The sequence below is a fragment of the Pelophylax lessonae genome, assembly GCF_965119305.1.
Source record: "Pelophylax lessonae genome assembly, chromosome: 1".
In the NCBI taxonomy this organism is placed as follows: domain Eukaryota; kingdom Metazoa; phylum Chordata; class Amphibia; order Anura; family Ranidae; genus Pelophylax; species Pelophylax lessonae.
The window spans coordinates 429,858,295-429,884,834 of record NC_138768.1 but is presented as its reverse complement, the minus strand read 5'-3'; the positions used below and the strand labels follow the sequence as shown (position 1 = coordinate 429,884,834).

Sequence of the window (26,540 nt, the reverse complement as noted above, 5' to 3'; positions counted from 1 at the left end):
TTCAAAAGAGCATTCTGTGAATTAATTAACTACAAGTACCAACATCCTTAGCGGCTGTTGGCTTATAGTTCTCAATGAACTACCAGGGTTCTGTTGTGGTAGGTCATTGAGTCTTCCTGTCATTGTGAAACTGCCTGGTCGTACAATTTACTGGCAGACAACTCACACTGTCAGTCTGCAGAAGACCTGCATGGCATCAGCGATTTGCTGATCGTGGGTACAATGCTTCCCAGGCTCCTACAAAAAAAATAGTAATTGCTAATTTTTTTTAATAGGTGAAACTATACTTTAAGCTTTGAAAATAAAACCTAGAAGCTGATTATTTACTATGCACAGCTGCACTAGGTTCTATGTGCCCTAGTTTTCATAAAATGATGACAGGAGAGGTGACTAAGAATCTGAAAAGATAGACATAAGCCAGCTCAAATTTTTTTCCAATTAAAATACTTTGCTAATCTTCATCTGCAAGTGCATTTGTCTAGTTGGATGCACTTGTCCAGTGCATTTGTCTAGTTCAGTGGTCTCTAAACTGCGACTGGGGGGCCTGGATGTGGCCCTTTGCTTGCCTAGATCAAGTCCTTGGGATACTATTTCACAAACTGACACCAATGATAGGGCACCATTCCCCCTAGTGATACCATCAATTGCACACTATTCTGACATTGATACTAACAATGGGGCACTATTTCTCCCATTAAAACCAATGATGGGCCAGTGATGTTGGGGCATTTTCTACTCCCACTGGTCACAGCCTGCCCCTCCTAAAGCCCTAAGGACATTAAACTGGCCCTTTGCTTAGAAAGTTTGGAGACCCCTGGTCTAGTTGGATGGAGTTCAGGTATATATCCTTTCTATAATGTATCTCAAAATTTTGCTTAAATGCTGTTTTCATTAAAAAGAAACTGTATGGCCCATCTTTTGAAACACGAGAAGAAAAGGTTGCCACATGTATGAAAAATGACAGCTTTCCACACATTTGACAAACAATGACAAAACCTAGTGTGAACAATACAGTGGCATTGTGCTATGAGGAACAGTGTAAAAATGTAACCGCTTGAGTGCCAGGTGCTGTTTTAAAATGTTTCTGGAATTTTACTTGTCTATTAAATCGCTGCACTCCAGCACTACACTCGCTATCTAAATCAGGGGTCTCCAAACTGCGGCTCTTTGCTTACCTTTATCAGGCCCTTGGGTCACTTGTCCTCCCACTGATAGAATACACTATTCCCTCCCACTGACACCAACTATGGGGCATAGATCCTACCACTGACACCAAAAATGGGGCACAATTTCTTCCCCCAATATCAAAGATACTGTTTACTCCCACTGACGCAAGGACATTCTATCCCCCCCCCCCCACTGGCCACCGTCCAGCCCCCCTAAAGTCTGCTACTAGGCTTGTGATCTTCTACCCTCAATCAGTAAACTCTGAAGGATAGGGCAAAGCAATGCTTTTGCATTAAGTTTATAAAGAAAGGCTGTGTAGTAATCAGTATTTCTGGCCATCATCAGCAGCCATCTTTAAAGCGAGCACAGCTGATCCAAATCAGCCTTGCCTCTCCTTACATATTGATAAACCAATAAAACCTAAATGGATTGGTAAATTGTAAAAATCCCCAGACGTTCACAAATACATAGGATGCTCTGGATGACATACTTTAACTGTGTGGACTTCAAACACTAATGGAAGTGTGCATAGTGTCATACAAAATTTTGTGATCACAAAACAAATTCCTGTCCAAACAATCTAAACCTGATTTTTTTTTTTGTAATGTTACACTAATGACTTCCACAAACAATCTTTTTCCTGTGTACATTATGAATCAAAAATTTAAAAGGGGGAAAAAAACTCTTCTTAATCAAAGCGCAAACACTTTACTTTCATCTTACCATTTCACTTCATTTCATTAAAAAAAAAAAAAAAACACTTACGTAATATCCTTTGTTAGATTTCATTTTGGGGTATATACTGCACAAATTGTGTTTTGTGCTGGGAAAATGGAAAAATCATTTTTCTGTTTCCCCCTCTCTTGCTAGTTAAAATTTAGGAAATAAAAATGTATGCATCCAAACCTGCTTCCAGATTAAAGCCTTATCTGTCTGGAAACAAAAGTATAATAGATTAGAATAGGTTAAGAAAGTTATATGGAAATTGCTGATCTCTAAAATGGGAAAAAAAAAAAAAACATGGCACTTAAGTGGGGAAAAATTTATAGGACTGAAGTGGTAAATAAATCCTGCACAGAGTTACCCAACTGTTCTACAGAGGGACCCGTTTGGGAACTGTTGATGACGTGACATATGATGGCTGGGTAATGAAAGGCGTGGTGGGAACCTCCTCTCTGCAGTTCATACAATGCTACTGATGTAAGTAAGATTTTCATCTTGTATCATGCCGAAAATGTGTGTGAAAATTTTTTTTTAAATGCAATTTAATATTTATGATGATTATTTTTAATTAAAATAAGATTTCATTTATTTGTACAATAACGATTATTTCCCCTGCTGTTATGTAGTCTTTTAAGTGCATATATGTTCACAATCAGGTACTATAAAAATATAAATTCCTTTATAAAAACCTACCAATGTGGCTTTCATTTTAGAGCTCTTTTCCTTTGTGTCTTGTAGTCCGAATCGTACCAGGAGGACATTTACCCAATGACAGCTGGAACACAGCCAGCCCTCACTGCACATGAATGGCTGAGTGGAATTAATAGAGGTCAGACTGGGATATCTTTAAAATACTTGCCCATGCTGTTTTCTCAGTGCTACTTGATTTCATTTTTTTTATCTTGCTGTAGCCTTTAGAAGTGTCTGTGAGAAAGGTTACTCATCTGAGCATTTATCAGAGAGAATAAAAAGCTAAGTAAATGTGTGAAACTGGTCTGAGCTTTAAAACCTAGATGTTAGTCCAATTATACAAAGTATCAGGAGATGGAAGGAAACTCGGTGGCAGGATCTACTTTAAAGAGCAATCATCTTTAATAATTAAATACATCATGTCTGTAAGATTTCCAGTTAAAGGCCAAACTGAGTGCATATTGCAACTATCTCTGTAGAGCTTCCTTATTTTTTTCCCCTTCGGTGACTACTGTTAATCTGGATTTTATGATAATAAAGAGCAATATTCCTTCAAAAACATTTATTTTTAAATAATGTGCACTGTCATAGAAAGTTAGCATCAATCTTACTGTAACTGTTACCTTCATAGCTGAATTTATTATTGACAGTTTAAAATGGTGTTTAGCTGCACAAATGATGTTTAGTGAGCACCAGTGTATGAATTTAATAATTTTTTGCACAGGTAAGATTTGTTGTGAATTATAATGATCCAATGAAGATAGATATGCATTTGCCTTCGTAATTTCATCAACTAAATTTTTAGTTTTCAGTGGATCATCAAAGTTGGCAACAAACTGTTATAGGGAGGAAAAGATCTTTAGGTCTACATTTATATTTTGTAAAACAAAATGAGAAGAGTACATTCTGTTTTCTGTTATCAGCATTGGAGGGGTCTTTTACCTTTTTCATCTTTATGCCTTTAATGGGCATGCGCTATCTTCCCATCTGATCTCCTTCTCAGAGTTTGCCCCCCCCACTTAGACTTTGTAGAAGTGCACTTCCTTTTTCCTTTCAACAGTACTGCATAAATGTGATACCACGTATTACTTATATTAGGGTGTTTGTCAAGTCCTGGTGATTAATGCTCGGAATGCATTATAGACCATGTAATGTCCTCTACTGCGTGTGGTTACTCTTATAGTTCCCTTTGTTGAGGGCATATTGTGGGAACTGATTCTTGGGTTAAGCACCTATTAACCTCCCTGGCGGTCTGATTATGTCAGAATTCTTGTGCTAAAAGCGGTACATTGTTTTGCATGGAAATATGTTTTATATTTTAGGCCTGTAATTCTTAGGAATAAACAAGAGTCTAGTAGACATCCAGGGTATGATAAAGTTTGAAACACTAAATCATAAATTATAATATAATAATAATAAATTTCATCCAATTCTTCATTGTTTTCGTAGTGGAGATATTTCATTATGAGGGAGAATCTGTACTCTGACATGACTGTGCCAAAGAATGGAGTGGCAAGTAATGTATTGGTTGTCCAATACCCCTTCTGCAGGGGTTTCCCCACCACTCCCTGAAGAATTATTAGGCACAGAAATTTCCAAATGTCATCTTTGGTCACTGGTTCCCACTTTCTGCATCTTGAAAATTTCTGGTGGGTAGCCAATTGTTGCTCTTTGTACCGGTTGGTCTCGGTAACTATTTTTTCAATAACCTCATCGGTCAGAAATAATTGTAGGTATGCCAAGGGGTTGTCATGGTCAACGTCAACTTTCATACTAGGTGCTCCATTAAATGGGAATCTTGGGGGCACTGCCTGATCTGTACCGCAGTCAGTAGAGCATCAATTTTGCATATCGCTGAGCTCAGTCGCAGAATCGTCACTTTTAGTACCTGATGACGAATTTTCCCACAAATCGCTGTCGCTCAGTTCTTCAAGTGATTCTGATTCACCGTCGCTGTTTTCCAGTTCGTCCAAAAGTGATTTTTGAGCTAAAAGAAAGTTTTTTGAACGCCATGGACGTTCTCAATTTTCCAGGCCAAAGCACCACAAAAAGTACAAGCTGGGCACTGGAAAAGCCACTAGGCGAAAACCTGTCGTGAAATGGCATGATACAAAGTTGTAATCCTAACAGATTACACTGTATCATGTCATTTGTTTTTTTTGTTTTTTTAATATCCCACTGGTTCCACCCCCCTGCATCGTGGCGCTCGGAAGGGAACCGGAAGGCAGGTGACGGCATCGGCTGAGCACACAGCGGGAGGATGGCTGGAGGATGGTGGGGGATCACAGTGGAAGGTAAATTTGATTGTGGGGTAATCCTCAGGAATACCGCTAGGGAGGTTAAGGTTCTTCTGAGGAGGATTAAGAGTGGAATTTATAGAGATGTGTGTAAAATTATACAAACATTTTTAGGACTTCATCTTTTCTTTAAAGTACATGAAGGTTCTTGCACAACCTAATCTTCGCACCTTTAAGCCGGCCTTAGATGGTTCTAATCTTGTCTGGTTCAGCAAGGACCAGCTGAGATTTGAACCATCTATGGGCAGGCTGATTGTAGCAGGATGTCAGATTTTTGGCATGAGATTATTGCCAGTAGCTATAGCCGTGATCATTAATCACTGTGTTCTAGCAGGGATGGCTCCTCATAACCCACCATCGGGAGAACATAATAGCTCCACAGGAGGAATTCCCCTATCAACACTGACTCTGTTGAGGAATCTAGCGATTTTCTTTCCTGCAACCCGTGGTTGCCAGAAAGAAAATCGTGCCACCTATGGCCTACTTTAGGAATCATTCACACGTCCTCAATTGGCTTTTTTAATTGTTTTGTAAAAGTTAAAGCTCACTGGGCCTACAGAACACCTCCCACTCCTCCATAACATGGGAAGAAGGTGTATTGTAGTTCTCAGAGGTGATCAGATAGGACTGCTTGAGATAACACTGTACAGGAACATGCGGGCTTTACAAGCTTTTGGAAGAATCAACATTATTACAACATGCAGCATTTCTATGATTTCAATTGCATGGTAGTCCATTTTATAAACTGGATTTGTGATTGGAATTGGTTTTGTTGCACTAAATCTGAAGTTTAAGTATGATTTTTATAGCATAGTTACTTCAATTCATTGTTTGCCACTACTACAGTGATAGCGGCAGTCTTCCGGGTACAGTGCCAAGCGGCTGCCCTTCTGCATTTTAACCACAGGGGGTTGCTGATTTTAGCACTGCTGCCATATAGAGAAAATCTTGTATTTTTTCATTGAATACAAGGCAGTTTTTGATTGAGCAAGGTGGGGAAAGCCCACCTCTCAATCTTGCCCAATCAGAGAATGGCTTGGGTGAAAAAATGTAACGCTTTCTCTGAATGGTGGCAGTGCTGTGCGAGTGACTGCCTGTTATAATTTTAAGAGGGCAGATGCTTGGTGCTGGATGCGGAACACTGCTGCTATGAGTGTAGAAGAGTGATTACTACAATGACTTGCAGCTTACAAAGGCATCGGTCAGGTATGAGATATGCATAAGCTGAACCAATGTACAGTGGGTAAAATAATTATGCAGATTTTGTAATTTTGCCCACTTACAAAGAAATTAAGAGTCTATAATTTTTATTATAGATGTATTTTAAATGATAGCGACTATCAATCAAAAATCCAGAAAAAAACACACAATGCAAATGTTATAAATTGAGAAATTGAGTTGCAGGCATTGTACCCGGAAGACTGCCACTATCCCTGTAGTAGTGGGGAACAGTAAATTGAAGCTTTTGCAGGGATATTTGCATGTAACTATGCTATAAAAATCATACCTAAACTTCAGATTTAGTGCAACAAAATCAATTCTAATCACAAATCCAGTTTATAAAATTAACTATCATGTATTTTCATAGAAAGGTTGCATGTTGTAATAATGTTCAGTGAGTAAAATAAGTATTTGAACTCCTACCAAGCAAAAATATTTCTGGCTCCCACAGTATGTGCTCATGTGGTATACGGATTAGTCCTGTCAATTTTAAGAAGGTGCTCCTAACGACAACTCGTTATGTGTATAAAAGACACCTGTCCACAGAATCTTTCTTCCATTTTAAACTTCACTGTCATGGGCAAGACCAAAGAGCTGTCAAAGGATGTCAGGGACAAGATTGTAGACCTGTACAATGCTGGAATGGGCTACAAGACCATCAGCAAGAAGCAGACAACTGTTGGAGCGATTTTTCGCAAATGGAAGAAATACAAAATAACCATCAATCTCCCTCACTGGTGCTCCATGCAAGATTTCGCCTCATGGGGTAGGGATGATCATGAGAAAAGTGACGGATCAGCCCAGAACTAGCTAGGAGGAGCTTGTGAATGATCTCAAAGCAGTTGGGACCACAGTCACCAAACAAACCATTGATAACACACAATGACATTATGGATTGAAATCCTGCAGCACCCGCACCCCTCCTCAAGAAGGAACATCTAAATGATTCAGAGAAGGATTGGGAGAAAGTGCTGTCGTCAGAGAAGACCAAAATTAAGCTCTTTGGCATTAACTTGACTTGTGCTTGGAGGAAGAAAAATGCTGACTATGACCCTAAGAACACCATCACTACAGTCAAGTGCGAAGGTGGAAACAATATGCTTTGGGCTGTTTCTTTGCTAAAGGTACAGGCATACTTTACTGAATTGAGGGGCTAATGGATGGGGCCATGTATTGTAAATCTTGGATGAGAACCTTATTCCCTCAGCAAGAACACTGAAGATGGGTCTTCCAGCATGACCATGACCCAAAACATACTGCCAAGGCAACAAAGGAGTGGCTCGAGAAGAGCACATTAAGGTCATGGAGTGGTCTAGCCAGTCTCAAGACCTTAATCCTATAGACAATTTATGGAGGGAGCTGAAACTTCGAGTTGCTAAGCGACTGTCAAGAAACCTTAGATCTTCTCAAGAGTGGACCAAAATCCCTCCTGAGATGTGTGCAAACCTGGTATCCAACTACAAGAAACGTCTTACCTCTGTGCTTGCCAACAAGGGTTTCTCCACCAAGTCCCAAGTCATGTTTTCCTTTGGGGATCAAATACTTTTTTTACTCACTTAACTGCAACTCAGTTTATAACATTTGTATCGTGTTTTTTCTGGATTTTTGCACCTATGCCATCAAAAGCATACCAAATCTTCAGCTTTATTATTTTTTTTTATATGAATATGAAATTTGTTTATTGTGGTTAGTCACCAGTGTAGAAAAATCAATATCTTTTTAAAGACAAAAAAAGAAATGCAGATTACCGCAAATAGCACAAAGCGGAGAGGTAGATGTTAAAAAGGTCTGACAATAGATTGTACATGGGGGGGGGGGCTTGGCACATCCCTGGGGTGTACAGGGTCAAACCAAGCCACTCCTGACAAAATGCAATCCAGCTAAAGTTAATCATTGAGCGAAAATAAAATTTACAGGAAAGGGCAAACTTTCTGGGGTCGGAAAGGATTTGTGCTTGAGGAAATTCCAGTTAGTAAGGGATCGTGCTGTGCATTTTGCATACAGAACTGCTTCAGGTCAGTGGCTGCATTAGAGACCTTCATCCTGTTGATGCTGGTCTCCAGTTGCAACTGCTGCACCATCTTTCTCATGGGTGACACGTTCGCGGTCCCCGACATGCTGCTTCACAAAACTTTTCCAGCAAACTTTTCCGCCAACTTCTCCAGGAACGGTCACTGCGCATTGTTCTGCAGCTTTATTTTGAGGAGGACTAAAGGCGTAGTCTCCTTTCTTGTTTCTCCTGCCCTGGCTGGATATAGGACCAGCCAATAAAGGGTTGCATGTTAAAGCTGAATTCCATGCAACAAATATTGTGTAAATACATGAGCCATGTTTATTTCTACTAGCATTTTTGTATTCCAGATCTGTGCATTAATCCAGGATGAAACCGCTACTATGCTTCGCCTATGCACAGGAGCTTCCTGTAATAAATACCAGTCAGTTCTGCTCTCCCTCCTTGTTCAGGGTGACTGATCTTGTATTTGCCTCCTCCCATCGTTTTCTACAGGCAGCCTGTAGTGTGTGGGGCCGCTGGGTCCCTCTCACAGCTCTGCTGCCTGAACAGGCTATGTGCAGCACAACGATGTCATTGCTATCTGGGTTTACAAAGGCATTTGGTGCACACAAAATTGATTTACATCCTTTGTGGCTGTATTTACATGAAATTGTTGGTGCCTGGAGATTGGCTTTATGTTAATGTTTAGGAAACTCGCACTGTTAAAGTCTAACTCCACTTTTGTTGAAAAAAAAAAAAATGACCTCCTAAAAACAAAATTGCTGTTTGTTTTACTATGTCCCTTCCGGATTGATACCTGAATGGGAGAGTCTGCTTCCATAATCACCTGAGCAAATCTCTGTGTTCTAATGAGGAAAGCCTCAGTGTCTGTAGAGGTGTACAGAACACCTCCAGGTTGCCATATTGCATTGCACTGAATTTTTTGCCAGTTTTGGAAAATTATCGGCTGCATAATAATATGGTAATTACAAAAGTGTGGCAGTGGTATATGCTCTATTTTTTTTTTTTTTATAACAAAAGTGGAGTTTTCCTTTTAAGCTTGGCATGGCTAAATGGAAGCAAATACACACATATATTCTATATTACAGCATTTGTTTCCACTGTCAACAGGGGAGGTTCTATATAATGTCACATTAAAATTACGAGTACAAAATGCCCTATTTGCTGTTCCTTCCTGATTTTACTCTTCATATATTATTACAAGATAGATGTATATTTAACAAGCACAGTCTATTGTGAACACTTTCTAGCCATTGTATTGTGAATGGAGAAACTACTGTAAGCACAAAGGTCAATAACAGACGTCAATGACAGAGTTCAATCACAGACTCATTATACATCCCCTTTTACCATTCTCCTTGAGTTGTATATGCATAATCTGTTTGCCCTATATCAAGCAAAAGTAAAAGGAGCAAATTGCTCTAGAGAGAGAATAAAGACCCCATTGTGAGTGTCTCTAAAGGTTAAATAAAAGGGCTGATGGGGAAAACTGGAATAGAGGAATAATAGTATTTTTGCCTACAGCAACCAGCCAGGTTTTAGCCTTATTCTTTCAATTTATAAAAGCAACTTATGAATCTGGTTGGTATGGGCAGCACATGTATAAGAGACAAAAAATAGTCTGCAAGTCTGGATGTCTGAGTAAAGTCCCAACAGTGTACTAACAACACTGTGTTTCTCATATCATGGCCTTTGTACAATGAAATCACTTGTGTTTTTTTACGGTATAAAAGATAGGTAGACAATCAGTAATGTGTTTCTTCTCCTGCTAATAAACTTCTATTTTTGATTTGGACATAGGACATTTTATTATATCTCGACATTGGCCTCTTAGTGACTATTTTGGAACCAGTGTCATAGTTTTTATTTATTTTTTTATCTAAAATTAGCTATCTTGTAATCCATGCTTAAAAAAGGGGAAAAAGCAGTATAAACGTTTTCTAGCCTTAGCAACCAATTCACTGAAATCTTACTGATTGCCATGAGTTACGGTTTTTGTACTTCTTAAAGTGGAATTTTTGTCAGAAAATGAAGTCCTGATAGATTACTTAAGGCTTGCCCCTTTTACAGGTATAGTTATGCAAAACATTTAAAAATAGGTGCCTTTACTGTTTAAAGAGGTTGTAAACCCTTGTGAGGGGGAAAAAAAACCTGTAAGACGCATACTAGCTCATTATGAAATACTTCCCTTAGAATGAAGCTGTCTCAGCGGTGCCCGCACACCAATGAGACAGCTGACATCTTCCCCAGTGATTCTTCCAGGTTCGCGGGCTCCAGCACTGTAAGTGGCCGGGGCAGCGATAAAGTCACTCCTGGGCATGCGCGTGTGAGCTGTTTGTGGCAGGGGCTCTGAAGGTCTGGTACGGTAAGTTTAGGGGATATTCACAGTACCTACAGGTAACCCTTATTATAGGTTTAGTAGGAAAGAGGGATGGTGCACTACGGTGTGGTAATAAACCATATATCTTAGGACAGAACACTGGCAAATGCTGTTGATAAAGGAGTGTCATAAAAGTTTTATTGATAAAATTAAAAACAAACCAGTCCTGGAGTCTCCGGTATCACTCTGGGGTGCTGTGGGAGTCCCATGCCTGGGAGAGCAGGATGACCCAAGCACGAAGGTGGTGAGAGGGGAGGAATGTAAAATCCCAGAAGAACACCAATGCGGATCAATGTAATGTTACGGGTACTGTGTGCAGCCGCTACACAGACCGAATACCGGACCAGCTGCTATTGCCGGAAATATCTCGAGATATTGGAAGAACTATGGTCGGACAACAACACTCTAGAATCCTCCATTGTTCTATTCATGGACCCAGAAATAAGACATACCAACCTTAAACCAATGTCTACCTTTTACCCCACACAGTCCAAGGGTCCTTGTATTGAAATATATTACCAAGCAGTATATAAGGACCTCAGTAAACTCTGTAAGTCCCCTAGAGATGCTTTTGGAGGCAATCTCAATAAGACAGAGAAACAGGCCCTTAAAGATCTGACAGACAACAAACAGATCATTGTCTAGCAAGCTTATAAAGGGGGTAGTCTGGTCGTCCAGAACAGAGCGGACTGACTACCTCCAAGAAGCCAGCCGCCTCCTAGCCGACACTAACACCTATATTAAACAAGAACTGAAACTCCTAGTAGAGAGAGCATGGCGCCAAGGGATAGTTAATGACAAAGAAAATAAATTCCTACTCCCGTTGGAATGTAGTACCCCGTACTTTTACCATCTACCCAAGGTACACAAATCATTAGAACATCCACCAGGGAGACCGATTGTCGCCAGTACCAACAGCTTTACCAGTGGCGTTTCAAAATATATCGATTTCTTTCTCCAACCACTTGTGTGCCAATTACCCTCTTATATTAGGGATTCATCCCAGGTTATTGATACTCTAGGATCCTATGTATGTAAAACAACTATATGTGGGCATCATTGGACGTTACGTCGCTGCATTCCTCTATCCTACATGAGGTTGTATTGAGGGCTATACAACACTTTCTGATTCAGTCAGGCACTTTTAATTCGGAACAATCCATCTTCATAGTTGAGGGTACTGATTTTTGTTTGCGGCATAATTATTTTTCCTTTTTAGACCAGTTTTATTTACAGGTCAAGGGTACCGCTATGGGCGCCTATTTCGCCCTGGTGTATACCAATTTAACTATGGGTTTTTGGGAGGAACAGTCCATTTGGAACAACAACCCTTTTGCTCATCATATCGTCTTTTATGGGCGGTACATTGACGACGTTATTCTCATCTGGAGCGGGGGTGTTGAGGCATTCAGCTCCTTTTTTGTCCATTGCAACACCAACCCCTTGGGTCTTTCTTTTACACACGTGATTGACCCCAATGAGTTGGTGTTCTTGGATTTGGTTCTATCCCACGATGGTCCCCTTATCACCAGCAGGAACCACACCAAACCCATAAGTGGCAATTCTTACCTTCACTATTCAAGTTGTCACCATACGGCCTGGAAGCGCAATATCCCAGGTGGCCAGTTTCATAGGCTTCGGAGTAATTGCTCTGATCCAGCCGACTATGTGAATAAGGGCCCCAATATGATGAGGTGCTGTGCAGATAAGGGGTATCCTTTATCCCTTGTCCAGAGCGCCTTTCAAGAACATCTTGATCCTATGCCCACCAAAAAACGCACCACCAATGAGAATATTAACACAGTGAGGTTCACTACAGGTTTTAATGATCAATAAAGAGCCATTTCACATATTATAAAAAAACACTTTAATATCCTTCAGGTGGTTTTACAGACGTTGACCTGGCAATCGACTTCTGTATTACCAGCCTGTTGTTTTTTTCCCTGAACTATCAGTGCACCTGGCTATACCCAGCAGCACTGATGAGTGTGTTTTGATAGCGAGGAAATCTCTCCCCGTCATCAGAACACAATAGCACAGCGGGAGCAATTCTCCCATCCATCTCAAATGTGTGGATTCAGGTAATTTATTTTATTTGTTTTCTTCAAAAAGCTAATGGATTGCCAGCTTAAACACTCCCCCAAAACTAACAGCGCTGCTGTCCAAAGGTGCCTGTGTTCATCTTCATCCAGAGGGGGGCACTCTTAATACAGGAGGTATGTTACTGGACAGATCACCAGGTGAAAACGGAGGCAAAAAAAACATGATGCAGCCACCACATCTATTGGTTGGGTTTAATGCCACTTTCAGCACTGTAAAGTTTTTGTCAGCCATCTTCTCTAGCTAGGCCAAGGCTGGAAGTGCACATTGCTGTATGTATATTTTAATTACAGAAAATGATATATCGTTTTTGAAACCAAGGAGAGGGGGAAATTTTCCAATAAGCTGACTGCTCTGGCCTTCAACAAAAAGTTGGCCCCCAGCAAGAAGAAACAGGAGCAATTCTGGAGGCAATTTACAGCCCACACTCATTTTGGCAGCATAATTATTATTGTGGAATTTCAGTTTTTTGTTAAAGAACTTTAATTGTTATTAAACTGTTTTGGGTAAAGTTCCACTTTAAGCACAATATTTTATAAGCCACGCCATAACTTATTAGGCGCACAGAGCTTTTACTTGGCTTATTGTGCTGACTGCTGGTTACATCTAAAACAGGGTAGCCTTTTTATAAATTCAATTCAGTTCAATGCTGTCATTTTCCATTTAGGTCCTATTCTGATGTCCTTAAAGCCTGGTGTGAAAATGTCTCAGACAGCTGTACCCAGTGAGGAGCCCAGATTGCCTGCTAAAGAGCCAAAGAAAACCTATGAGGAAAAGGCTCCCCCAAAGACACTCTGGGAAATAGAGTACAAAACAGAGATTATCAGGGAAGACAGAGCAAAGAAGAGGGGCACAGAAAGAAGACTAGAATCTAGGAACTCCTTTATCTCCAATGGATTAGACATGTTTGAATGTCCTCCACCTAAAACTGAAAATGAGGTATGGTTTATTTTACATGTATGACTGTTCAGGCTGTAGGTTGTATTGGAAGTTCTTAAAGATTGTGATATATGTTTTTTTTTTTGTTTGTGTAATTTCTATGTAAATGCTGAGATACCTCTTAACAGAAATATAAAATGGTAGCAAAAATGCAGACTGCATCGTTTTAGGGTAATATGTATTTTACATGCAGTGCGTATAATAAATGATGTGTTTTGTACACTTACCCCTATTAGATCCCCAGCAGCATGACTGCCAAGCCTCACACTTTCAGGGAGCCTCAAAGCCTACACTTATCCTTTAACTGATCTTTGCTGACAAACAAGTACCTGGCCATTCAAGTCATAAAAAAGGAATTAACTTACTAGCAAACCAGACAGTGATGTAAATGAAAGTGTGCCCTGCCAAGAAGCTAATAAATGCTCACCTCACCTAACTCCCATGCTGCCGATCTCTGCTGTATTAAAGAGAAACTATTGCCTGACTATGACACTTCCAGAAGTGTCAAATTTATGGGCCCCACTGTGCTCACTGGATCAATCCGTCACCCTCTACATCATTACGGTCTCTTTTAGAAATGTAGGGGCTAGCATAGCAGGTGGGCATTTTTATTTCCACATAATGGTCGATTTGGGGTCTTCCTTGGCTATTGCTTTCATTCATCGGTCAATAACTGGAAGATGTGGCTCTCCTGTTCCTCCAACGCAGGCTTTTTTTTTTTTTACAGTAACTCTGAGGAGGATATCTGCTGCTTTTCACCATATTGTAATATTTGTTTCGTTTGGTGCAGTTAAATTTCAGCAGCAGTACTTACTCTGGAAACTTCAGTTAAGCTGGCCAGACAATTCGAATCTCGACCAGTTCAGCAGGAACTGGCCAAGATTCGAACCATGTATGTGCAGGCTGAATGTACCCAAGTTGAGGAATCTATCAACTTGGGTACAACCAGCCTGCTGGATTTTATATGTGATTTTTGCTAGCGGCTGTTATAGCCGCTAACAGTTATCACTGCATTCTCCCGCCGGGGACAGCTTCCCCAATAGGAGAACACAATAGCTTCATGGGAGGTATTTGGCAAGAGGGTGCAGCGCCAATTAAAATATCAAAGTTTAGTTGAAACAGAAAAAAATCCATACGTAAAAAATATTTGATGTTTAAAGAATTTCCCACACGAAACATGTCACCACAGTGAGGGAGAATGCAATCCTGCTTACCAGCTCACATTGACCCTCAAGTTATAGAGAGGTTAGTAAAGACATATGGAAAGCCAGAATACAACCATTCGTTAGCTAAGCCAGGTATACACTATGTTCTCCACACTGATCCCAAGGCCACAAAATGACTCCACACTCGATCTTCTATAAGCATCCAATCCGGAAGCAGTGGGCAGGATCGATGGCTTAACCTCAAGGATACAGAGTTGCTTTCTTTTCTCCTACAAAGCAATGTCTACATCCATAGCACTCTTAGGATTGTCTTCCTGAGTCCCAGGCCAAGAACCATGGGAGGGATCCCCCTGTCTACACGGTCTGTGTTTATGGGGGAATTGAGGGATTTTCGCACGTCTTTCGCAGGCCTTACTGCACTCAGGCCAGACCAGACTTTCTTTTAATTTGTCCTGAAGCTTGCATGCTGCAGAGCTACTGGTCCATGCCCATTGTTCCCTGATAGTGTTGAGCGAACACGGACTGTATTATTCGTGTTCGTACCGAATAATTGGATTTTTTTTACCCGAACACGGACACGGACACTTTACTGTATGTTCGGGTAAAAATCCGTGTTCGGTCGTTTTATTTCCGGGTTTTGCATGCTTTGGCGCTCTTTTCATGGCGGGCTTTCAACAGCCAATCAACAATCGTTTAACTGGTGTGCCTTAAGCCATCCCAGCCATGCCTGCAAATGTCTTAGTAGCTGTGATTGGCCGTCTGAAGCATGTGACCAAGTCTTTATAAGTTCGAGGCAGCCGCCGCAGCAGCGTCATTCTGCTGCTTAGCTAAGGGACAGAGCACACATCAATGTGCTGGCTGCTGATTAGGGAAAGATAGGCAGGAAAAAACCATTTGTGTCCGGATAGAATTGAGGGACAGGTCGGAGTGTTTAGGCAGGGCGAGTTGTAGGCATTTTAGGGATAGAGTCTGCTGAATTATAGGGTCAGTGTCTTCTACAAACTACAATCGATATTGCTGTGTGGGGGGTGGGGTGAATCTGCACTCAATCCTGATCTACGATCTCTTCTCAATCCTGTTAGGGACAGAGTCTGCTGAATTTTAGGGAAACTGTGTTCTACAAACTACAATCGATATTGCTGTGTGGTGTGGGATTGGAGATAGGCAGGTGTCAGTGATCCACATCCATTTTTCTGTGTGTGAGCTGCAGTGAACACAATCTTTTTGGGCTGCAGTGAACACAATCTTTTTGGGCTGCAGTGAACACAATCTTTTTGGGCTGCAGTGAACACAATCTTTTTGGGCTGCAGTGAACACAATCTTTTTGGGGTGCAGTGAACAAAATCTTTTTGGGGTGCAGTGAACACAATCCTTTTTGGTGTGCAGTGAACACAATCTTTGTGGGGTGCAGTGAACAAAATCCTTTGTGGGGTGCAGTGAACACAATCTTTTTGGGGTGCAGTGAACAAAATCCTTTTTGGGGTGCAGTGAACAACATCCTTTTTGGGGTGCAGTGAACACAATCTTTTTGGGGTGCAGTGAACAAAATCCTTTGTGGGGTGCAGTGAACACAATCTTTTTGGGGTGCAGTGAACACAATCTTTTTGGGGTGGAGTGAACAACATCCTTTTTGGGGTGGAGTGAACAACATCCTTTTTGGGGTGCAGTGAACAAAATCCTTTTTGGGGTGCAGTGAACAAAATCATTTTTGGGGTGCAGTGAACACAATCTTTGTGGGGTACAGTGAACAGAATCTTTGTGGGGTGCAGTGAACACAATCTTTGGGGGGTACAGTGAACACAATCTTTTTGGGGTGCAGTGAACACAGTCTTTGGGGGGTACAGTGAACACAATCTTTTTGGGGTGCAGTGAACACAATCTTTGTGGGGTGCAGTGAACACAATCTTTGGGGGGGTACAGTGAACACAATCTTTTTGGGGTGCAGTGAACAACATCCTTTTAGGGTGCAGTGAACACAATCTTTGTGGGGTGCAGTGAACAACATCCTTTTAGGGTGCAGTGAACACAATCTTTGTGGGGTACAGTGAACAGAATCTTTGTGGGGTGCAGTGAACACAATCTTTGGGGGGTACAGTGAACACAATCTTTGTGAGGTGCAGTGAACACAATCTTTGTGGGGTGCAGTGAACACAATCATTGTGGGGTGCAGTGAACTCAATCTTTGTGGGGTACAGTGAACACAATCTCATACTTCTGAAGATTTGAGGGTGCTGCCTGTTCCATACTCCCCCTACTCCTCATCTAGCCTTTTAGGGGTACAAACAATAGTAATTGGGGCCTAGTGTGGTTGTGTACGTGTGATATACATACACTTTTTTTGGATCATATTTTCTATTCCGCTATTTAATCAAAAACCTTTGGGGATCAGTTAAATTGGGGGATAGTCTGTGTTGGTACGTGTGAGAGAGATCCACCTTTCCAAGTTGTTGGGGTTCATCTCATACTTCTGAAGGTTTGAGGGTGCTGCCTGTTCCATACTCCCCCTACTCCTAGCCTTTTAGGGGTACAAACAATAGTAATTGGGGCCTAGTGTGGTTGTGTACGTGTGATATACATACACTTTTTTTGGATCATATTTTCTATTCCGCTATTTAATCAAAAACCTTTGGGGATCAGTTAAATTGGGGGATAGTCTGTGTTGGTACGTGTGAGAGAGATCCACCTTTCCAAGTTGTTGGGGTTCATCTCATACTTCTGAAGGTTTGAGGGTGCTGCCTGTTCCATACCCCCCCTACTCCTCATCTAGCCTTTTAGGGGTACAAACAATAGTAATTGGGGCCTAGTGTGGTTGTGTACGTGTGATATACATACACTTTTTTTGGATCATATTTTCTATTCCGCTATTTAATCAAAAACCTTTGGGGATCAGTTAAATTGGGGGATAGTCTGTGTTGGTACGTGTGAGAGAGATCCACCTTTCCAAGTTGTTGGGGTTCATCTCATACTTCTGAAGGTTTGAGGGTGCTGCCTGTTCCATACTCCCCCTACTCCTCATCTAGCCTTTTAGGGGTACAAACAATAGTAATTGGGGCCTAGTGTGGTTGTGTACGTGTGATATACATACACTTTTTTTGGATCATATTTTCTATTCCGCTATTTAATCAAAAACCTTTGGGGATCAGTTAAATTGGGGGATAGTCTGTGTTGGTACGTGTGAGAGAGATCCACCTTTCCAAGTTGTTGGGGTTCATCTCATACTTCTGAAGGTTTGAGGGTGCTGCCTGTTCCATACTCCCCCTACTCCTAGCCTTTTAGGGGTACAAACAATAGTAATTGGGGCCCAGTGTGGTTGTGTACGTGTGATATACATACACTTTTTTTGGATCATATTTTCTATTCCGCTATTTAATCAAAAACCTTTGGGGATCAGTTAAATTGGGGGATAGTCTGTGTTGGTACGTGTGAGAGAGATCCACCTTTCCAAGTTGTTGGGGTTCATCTCATACTTCTGAAGGTTTGAGGGTGCTGCCTGTTCCATACCCCCCCTACTCCTCATCTAGCCTTTTAGGGGTACAAACAATAGTAATTGGGGCCTAGTGTGGTTGTGTACGTGTGATATACATACACTTTTTTTGGATCATATTTTCTATTCCGCTATTTAATCAAAAACCTTTGGGGATCAGTTAAATTGGGGGATAGTCTGTGTTGGTACGTGTGAGAGAGATCCACCTTTCCAAGTTGTTGGGGTTCATCTCATACTTCTGAAGGTTTGAGGGTGCTGCCTGTTCCATACTCCCCCTACTCCTCATCTAGCCTTTTAGGGGTACAAACAATAGTAATTGGGGCCCAGTGTGGTTGTGTACGTGTGATATACATACACTTTTTTTGGATCATATTTTCTATTCCGCTATTTAATCAAAAACCTTTGGGGATCAGTTAAATTGGGGGATAGTCTGTGTTGGTACGTGTGAGAGAGATCCACCTTTCCAAGTTTTTGGGGTTCATCTCATACTTCTGAAGGTTTGAGGGTGCTGCCTGTTCCATACTCCCCCTACTCCTAGCCTTTTAGGGGTACAAACAATAGTAATTGGGGCCTAGTGTGGTTGTGTACGTGTGATATACATACACTTTTTTTGGATCATATTTTCTATTCCGCTATTTAATCAAAAACCTTTGGGGATCAGTTAAATTGGGGGATAGTCTGTGTTGGTACGTGTGAGAGAGATCCACCTTTCCAAGTTGTTGGGGTTCATCTCATACTTCTGAAGGTTTGAGGGTGCTGCCTGTTCCATACCCCCCCTACTCCTCATCTAGCCTTTTAGGGGTACAAACAATAGTAATTGGGGCCTAGTGTGGTTGTGTACGTGTGATATACATACACTTTTTTTGGATCATATTTTCTATTCCGCTATTTAATCAAAAACCTTTGGGGATCAGTTAAATTGGGGGATAGTCTGTGTTGGTACGTGTGAGAGAGATCCACCTTTCCAAGTTGTTGGGGTTCATCTCATACTTCTGAAGGTTTGAGGGTGCTGCCTGTTCCATACTCCCCCTACTCCTAGCCTTTTAGGGGTACAAACAACAGTAATTGGGGCCTAGTGTGGTTGTGTACGTGTGATATACATACACTTTTTTTGGATCATATTTTCTATTCCGCTATTTAATCAAAAACCTTTGGGGATCAGTTAAATTGGGGGATAGTCTGTGTTGGTACGTGTGAGAGAGATCCACCTTTCCAAGTTGTTGGGGTTCATCTCATACTTCTGAAGGTTTGAGGGTGCTGCCTGTTCCATACCCCCCCTACTCCTCATCTAGCCTTTTAGGGGTACAAACAATAGTAATTGGGGCCTAGTGTGGTTGTGTACGTGTGATATACATACACTTTTTTTGGATCATATTTTCTATTCCGCTATTTAATCAAAAACCTTTGGGGATCAGTTAAATTGGGGGATAGTCTGTGTTGGTACGTGTGAGAGAGATCCACCTTTCCAAGTTGTTGGGGTTCATCTCATACTTCTGAAGGTTTGAGGGTGCTGCCTGTTCCATACCCCCCCTACTCCTCATCTAGCCTTTTAGGGGTACAAACAATAGTAATTGGGGCCTAGTGTGGTTGTGTACGTGTGATATACATACACTTTTTTTGGATCATATTTTCTATTCCGCTATTTAATCAAAAACCTTTGGGGATCAGTTAAATTGGGGGATAGTCTGTGTTGGTACGTGTGAGAGAGATCCACCTTTCCAAGTTGTTGGGGTTCATCTCATACTTCTGAAGGTTTGAGGGTGCTGCCTGTTCCATACTCCCCCTACTCCTCATCTAGCCTTTTAGGGGTACAAACAATAGTAATTGGGGCCCAGTGTGGTTGTGTACGTGTGATATACATACACTTTTTTTGGATCATATTTTCTATTCCGCTATTTAATTTAACTGGGCCTCCATGCGAGACCTGTGTGCCTTGTTGCGCTGTTTTGAGTACTGCACCAACATGGCCAGTGGCAATGACGCCGTTCTCAGCTTAACTATCCCACTTCTATGCCTCCTTGAAAAAACAATTCGGGCGATGATGGAAGAGGATGTGGCACAGGATGAGGAGGAGGAGGAGGATGAAGAGGTAACATTTCCAAGGCTTTCAGGGCAGTCATTCGCAAGGGGCTCCGAGGGTGGGTTCCTGCACACGCAAACGCCAGGGACGCAATTGTCCAGCAGGGGCACAGTTCTGGAGGATGAGGAGGAGGAGCTGGAGGAGGAGATGGAACCATGTTCACAGCAGGGTGGCACCCAGGCCAGCTCATGGCCATCACTGGTGCGTGGCTGGGGGGATACAGAGGACACGGACGATACACCTCCCACAGAGGACAGCCTTTCGTTGCCTCTGGGCAGCCTGGCACACATGAGCGATTACATGCTGCAGTGTCTCCACAACGACCGCCGAGTTGCCCACATTCTAACTTGTGCTGATTACTGGGTGGCCACGCTGCTGGATCCCCGTTACAAGGACAACGTACCGTCCTTAATTCACTCACTGGAGCGCGATCGCAAGATGCGCGAGTACAAGCGCACGCTGGTAGACGCCATGCTGCTGGCATTCCCATCTGACAGCGGGGCCACAGTGGAAGCACAAGGCAGAGGAGGAGGAGGAGGAGGTCGCCAACGCAACCAGGGCACCGCCAGCACCTCAGAAGGCAGGGTTAGCATGGCCGAAATGTGGAAAAGCTTTGTCAGCACGCCACAACAAACAGCAGCACCAGCAGCTCAGATGGAACGTCTTAGCAGGAGGCAGCATTTTACCAACATGGTGGAGCAGTATGTGTGCACACGCCTACATGTAGTGAATGACGGGTCTGCCCCCTTCAACTTCTGGGTCTCCAAATTGGGCACATGGCCTGAGCTTGCCCTTTACGCCTTGGAGGTGCTGGCGTGCCCTGCAGCCAGTGTATTATCTGAACGGGTATTTAGCACGGCTGGGGGCGTTATAACAGACAAGCGCAGCCGCCTGTCCAGAGACAATGTGGACAAGCTCACGTTCATTAAAATGAACCAGGCATGGATCCCACGGGACTTTTCCGTACCTTATGCAGAATAGCAATGGATACCGACCTTACCCACCCATTGTTCCATTTTTGCTCTTTCTCACTCTTTTGGGGTGTACCCTCATTTAAAATTTTTGAAAAGAAGCAGTGTTGGCTACCTCGTCCTCCTCCTCAGGGCCAGATTAATGTAGGGGCTATTGGAGCTGCAGCTCCAGGCCCCTACCTTTTATATAGGCCCCGGGTTGGCCATATTCACTGTTACCGCTCTTCTGTCACTTGTAAACACAGAAGTCTGGCTTCTATGCTCGCTTCCCCAGGCAGCACCCTCAGAACCTCCCCACACAGCGTGAAGGCCGGACAAGGAGGGACAGTTGGCGATGCATGGATGTGTTTATGGGCTTCAGAGACAGCATCCCATGTTGAATTAGGCATGCATGGCTGCACCCTTCCTCCTCTGGGTGCATGGCAAGGCACGGCCCTTAAGGCCCTTCAAAATCCTCAGCACCAAGCCCATGATGCTGTTAATCCGGCCCTGGTCCTCCTCCACCGCCGCTTCCACCTACACCGCCCATAGGTGTGCGCAGCCTATTGCATTAAGGTGTGCACCCCAAAGTTGAAATACACATGCATGTGTTTGCCAGCAGGGAGAGTAATGTATCGGGGCCATGTACCTGTAGGCAAGGAGAAATAGAGCAGAGCAGGTCCCAGGGAGATCTTTCCCATCTCCTCACTGGCAATGCTATGTGCCCTAGGTGATTAGGGTGTGCCCAGGCACACCCAGCACACCCTGTGCGCACGCCTATGTCACCGCCACATCCACCACCACCTCAACCTCCCTCCTACTCCATATGGGCCTCGTCCTTCAGAGATGAAGAAGAACATTGTTTTATTTTTCTGTTTTTTTTTGTTGTTTTAAGTTATTTCCCTATCCACATTTGTTTGCAGAGCACTTGCCATGCTCTTAATTACGTTTTGCTGCCATTTGCAGCACTCTAGCCCTTTCCTTTGGTGTTTTAGAGCCATTTTAGTGCCTTAAAGTTCGGGTCCCCATTGACTTCAATGGGGTTCGGTGTCCGGGAAAAGTTCGGTAAAAGTCCGGGACACGGACCCGGACTTTTTTTTAAAGTTCGGCCGAACCCGTCGAACACGGACATCTAGGTGTCCGCTCAACCCTATTCCCTGATAAAAATCTGCCTATTAATTGTCTAGTCTTGTGCACTCTGTGTATAAAAAGTTTAAGAAGCCAGCCTTGTTATACCTTATGTTTTATTCAGTACCGATATTGTGCTCCATTCTTCTAACAGTGTTATTTTCTTTTACTGTGCAGTTATTGCAAATGTTCTACAAACAGCAGGAAGAAATTCGCAGATTACGTGAACAACTGAGCCAAAGAGATATTCAGATTCGACAGCTCGAATTGGAAATCAAAAACGTCCGCAACAGCGCAGCCCCCTACTGACTCTACTTCATTCACAGGCAATAGAATGTAACTTTCAAAAATGCCTCCAGAAAACCATTACTTTTTATTTTTATGTGCAATGGGGAAAAAATCACTAACTTAGTAATGCTACATGTGCATAGAATATTTATCATTATTTGTTACCAGTATTTTTAATATAATGAATATTTTTCATTTCAATCATTGTCAATCCTAGTGGACTGCTTAGCCCATTCACCAAAGGTTGAAAAAAAAATGCAAACATGGGAAAAAAATGTCAGTGCACAGGTGAATGCCAAGCCTGCCTTTGACAATCCAGTAGAAAAAAACAGAGTAATCATATAGCAGAGCTGCACGATTAATTGTTAAAAAATTGCGATCTCGATTCACACACCCCCAACCCCCCCCCCCCCCCCACGATCTTAAAACGCCATGGCCTAGATTCTTACAGAGCTGTTCTCTGCTCACTCACAGCTGTCAAAAAAAAAAAGAGGCTCCGCAAATGTTTATCAACATTAAGGCTGCCAGATAACCATAAACACAATGCTTTACAAGGTATAATTTCCTTCTTTTAGATCAAAGGAATGAACTTCCATGTGTAAGTGAGGGCAGTTTAACCTCTTAAGACTAAGCCTTTTTTCTGACATTTGTTGCTTACAAGATAAAATCATTATTTTTTGCTAGAAAATTACTTAGAACCCCCAAACATTATAAATGCTTATTTTTTTTGTTTTTTAGCAGAGACCCTAGAGAATAAAATAGTGATCGTTGCAATCTTTTATGTCACACTGTATTTGCGCAGTTTTTTGGGGAAAAAAATACCCTTAACTAAACAGTAAAGTTAGCCCAATATATATATATATATATATATATATATATATATATATATATATATATATATATATATATATATGTGTGTGTGTAAAATGTAAACGATGATGTTACGCCGATGATCGTGATCTTTATTCTAAGCAAATGAATTGTGATTCTCATTTTATCCACAATTGTGCAGCTCTATCGTATAGTGATAGCTTGTTAAGGCTGAACACTGCTAGGTATTTCTTGACAAAAACTCTTAATTTGCCTTCTGCGTTTCAAAAATGTCAATTGGAAATCTATTCCTATGACTTTGCAGTAAGAACAGGGAGGTTGGACCTTTTGGTAAAAGACTTGCTACATCATAACAAACAGTACTTTTTTTAATTCTTTTTCAAAGTCACTGATATATATATTTGTGTAACATATATGATTTTATTTATCCAAAAATAATTGCGCTGTATACAGAGAGTAATTTACCAGAATGTGAATGGGTCCTGACATCTGTTAACCACTTGACCTCTGGAAGACTTACCCCTCTCCATGACCAGGCCATTTTTCGCAATACGACACTGCATTACTTAAACTGCGTTTATTTTATGCGTTTATGAACAAAAAAGACCAACAATTTTGAAAAAAAAAAATTTCTTACTTTCTGCCTTAAAGCATATCCAAAATCAAATTTCTTCATCAATTTGGGCCAATATGTATTCTGCTACATATTTTTAGTAATAAAAAAATCCCAATAAGCGTATATTGATGCCCAAAATTTATAGCGTCTACAAACTATGGGGTATATTAATGAAAATTTTATTTGTATTTTTTTACTAGTACAATTTTTTACTAGTAATGGCAGCGATCAGCGACTTATAGCAGGACTGCACTATTGTGGCAGACAAATCAGACACTGACACTTTTTTGGGGACCAGTGACACGAATACTGTAATCAGTGCTAAAACAAAATGCACTGTCACTGTACTAATGACACTGGCTCTGGAAGGGGTTAACATCTGGGGCGATCACAGGGTTAACTGTGTGCTTAGTCAGTGCTTGTGTACTGTGTGGGAGGTGCTTTTACTAGGGAAAGGCATGGATCGGTGCCCCTGGATCAATGCCTTCCCTACTGACAGAACGTTCTGGCTCTTTGCCTAATGATCAGTGAGTGCCAGCAGACATTGAGTCCATTACATGCAGACTATATAATCACAGCAAGAGCGGGCCGGCAGTGGCGTGTATGCGTGCCCCACACTTGGCAGTGTAGGATCACGTACTAGGTATGTGATCCTGCGCAGTAGAGCTGCCTTGCCGCCGAATATGTGAGTTCTACTGTCGATTAATGTGCATTGCAGTAAGGCAGTAATTAGATTTGAATGCGCTGGCAACACACCACAATGCAACAGGAATCGTACTGGACCCTTAACACAGCACAGTAGGTGTGTTGTGGTATGTTTTAATGCAGGTGCATTGCATTGCACTGTCAATCAAAATTAATGGTTACCATCCTTTTCCTCAAAACAATAATGTTAATGGCCCCTGGAGTGAAACTAGAACTGATGAAATGTAAAGTGGAGTGAATACCAACCACTGTTCACATAATGAGATTGAAGTTAACCTGTTTGCTTCCACATTTTTTTCAGACTTTAAAGTGATAGTAAACATTTTTTTTGTTTCAATAATGTATATTCAGTTTTAACAAGGAGTTAACAGGCAGCATTTCTGCTCACGCAGGGGCTAGCTTTGACAAAAGGTTGGCATGCATGATGGCAAAGGAAAGGAAAAATAGAGGAAATATAAAAAAAACAAAAACTGACCTAACCGCAGTAAATAGGCATAGTAAATAAGCTGTAAAGGCTAGAGGGTCCTGGAAAGGTTCCACACAACATTGGGGCATCCCCTGGTCCCGCCAATACCCATACAGTGGTGCAATATACAGCCTATACAAGTCCAAAAGAGGAAGAGACCTGAGCAGAAACATGAGGGAAATTAGGCAAGAAGGTAAGGGTAGCAAACTGTTTTCATCTTTTACCTATAGGTAAGCTTATAATAAGTCTTACCCGTAGATACTGTGAATATCTACTAAATATGCTCTGTTTAGTAGATATTTACATCAGCTGCAGCTGATGACGTCACTATCGCAAACACAGTGTGCTCTGCATTAAGGCAACACCTTAGTGACCAAAGAGTGTGGACCCCAAAAGAAGACAGGGCGAAGAAGGAAGCACCATGGGTTGCCGACGGGCGCCATGCAAAAGGTATATCTCATAATGTGCTAGTATGCTGTGCATTATGGCATAAACTTGTGGGGGGGGGGGGTGTTCATTAAAAAAAAAAAAAAAATGAAAGTTAATTACCACTTTAAAGAATCGGACATTGTTTTGTTTGATTTTCCCTTATTCAAAGCTTTTCAAACACAGGTCTATAGTTAGAGGTCTGAATATCCAAGGGTTGGAATTCTTCTTAAAGATTAGTGTAATTTCTAGACAAAAGATAAAACTCAGAACTAGCCAGAATGAAAAGCTATTTAATCGTTTTTTGTTTTTGTATGCACTGCTTTGGAATAAACCTTTATGTTCCATACATTTTGGGGCTATTGCTGGAGGTAATACATGTCAGAAAACATCCTGCTTCCATGGACTCGGGGCATCAAGCTACTCCTCTCCTATAATGCGGGTCCTTAAAGCTTCCAAATCAGAAGATGTAGGCCGATTTGTAGACTGGAACCTTCATGGAGGGTACTGCTGAAGCTAGCAAATGGATTAAAGGAAAGCAGCAACCAGCACACATAACTTGATAATATACATAGCTAAACATATGGTGACTGAAATACAGTGTATTTATAAGCATCAGCCTGCCAACATATCCTTCAGTCTTTAGGTCTAACATACTACATCATCTTATTTTTTTGCAAAGCAACCGTTTCCTGCGTGATGGTGATTGAAATGTATTCGCTACTTCAGCCTCTAGACAAATGGGTCTCCAGATTTTCTAAACAAAGGGCCAGTTTACTGTCCTTCAGACTTTAGCCGGGCCGGAGTGGCCAGTGGGAGTAGAAAATGCCCCAGAGTCAGCAGGAGTAAAAAAAAAAAAATTACATAGT

General features: G+C 41.7%; 2 protein-coding genes across 2 annotated transcripts in view; one reads left to right on the top strand and one right to left on the bottom strand.

The window, feature by feature from the left end:
- The window catches only part of CORO2A (coronin 2A), a 237,248-nt gene extending 214,298 nt beyond the window's left edge, over positions 1-22,950 (top strand). The window contains exons 10-12 of the mRNA XM_082263489.1: positions 2,629-2,719; positions 13,260-13,531; positions 22,517-22,950. Of these exons, the coding sequence (XP_082119615.1) occupies positions 2,629-2,719; positions 13,260-13,531; positions 22,517-22,648 (495 nt within the window). The 3' untranslated portion in view covers positions 22,649-22,950. The remainder of the gene's footprint in view (positions 1-2,628; positions 2,720-13,259; positions 13,532-22,516) is intronic.
- LOC309560028 (guanine nucleotide-binding protein G(I)/G(S)/G(O) subunit gamma-5-like) lies at positions 7,941-8,267 on the bottom strand. The gene has a single exon (XM_082263528.1). The coding sequence runs from the start codon at positions 8,213-8,215 to the stop codon at positions 8,009-8,011; it is 207 nt and encodes a 68-aa protein (XP_082119654.1). The 5' UTR covers positions 8,216-8,267; the 3' UTR covers positions 7,941-8,008.
- Positions 22,951-26,540: the final 3,590 nt, after the last annotated feature.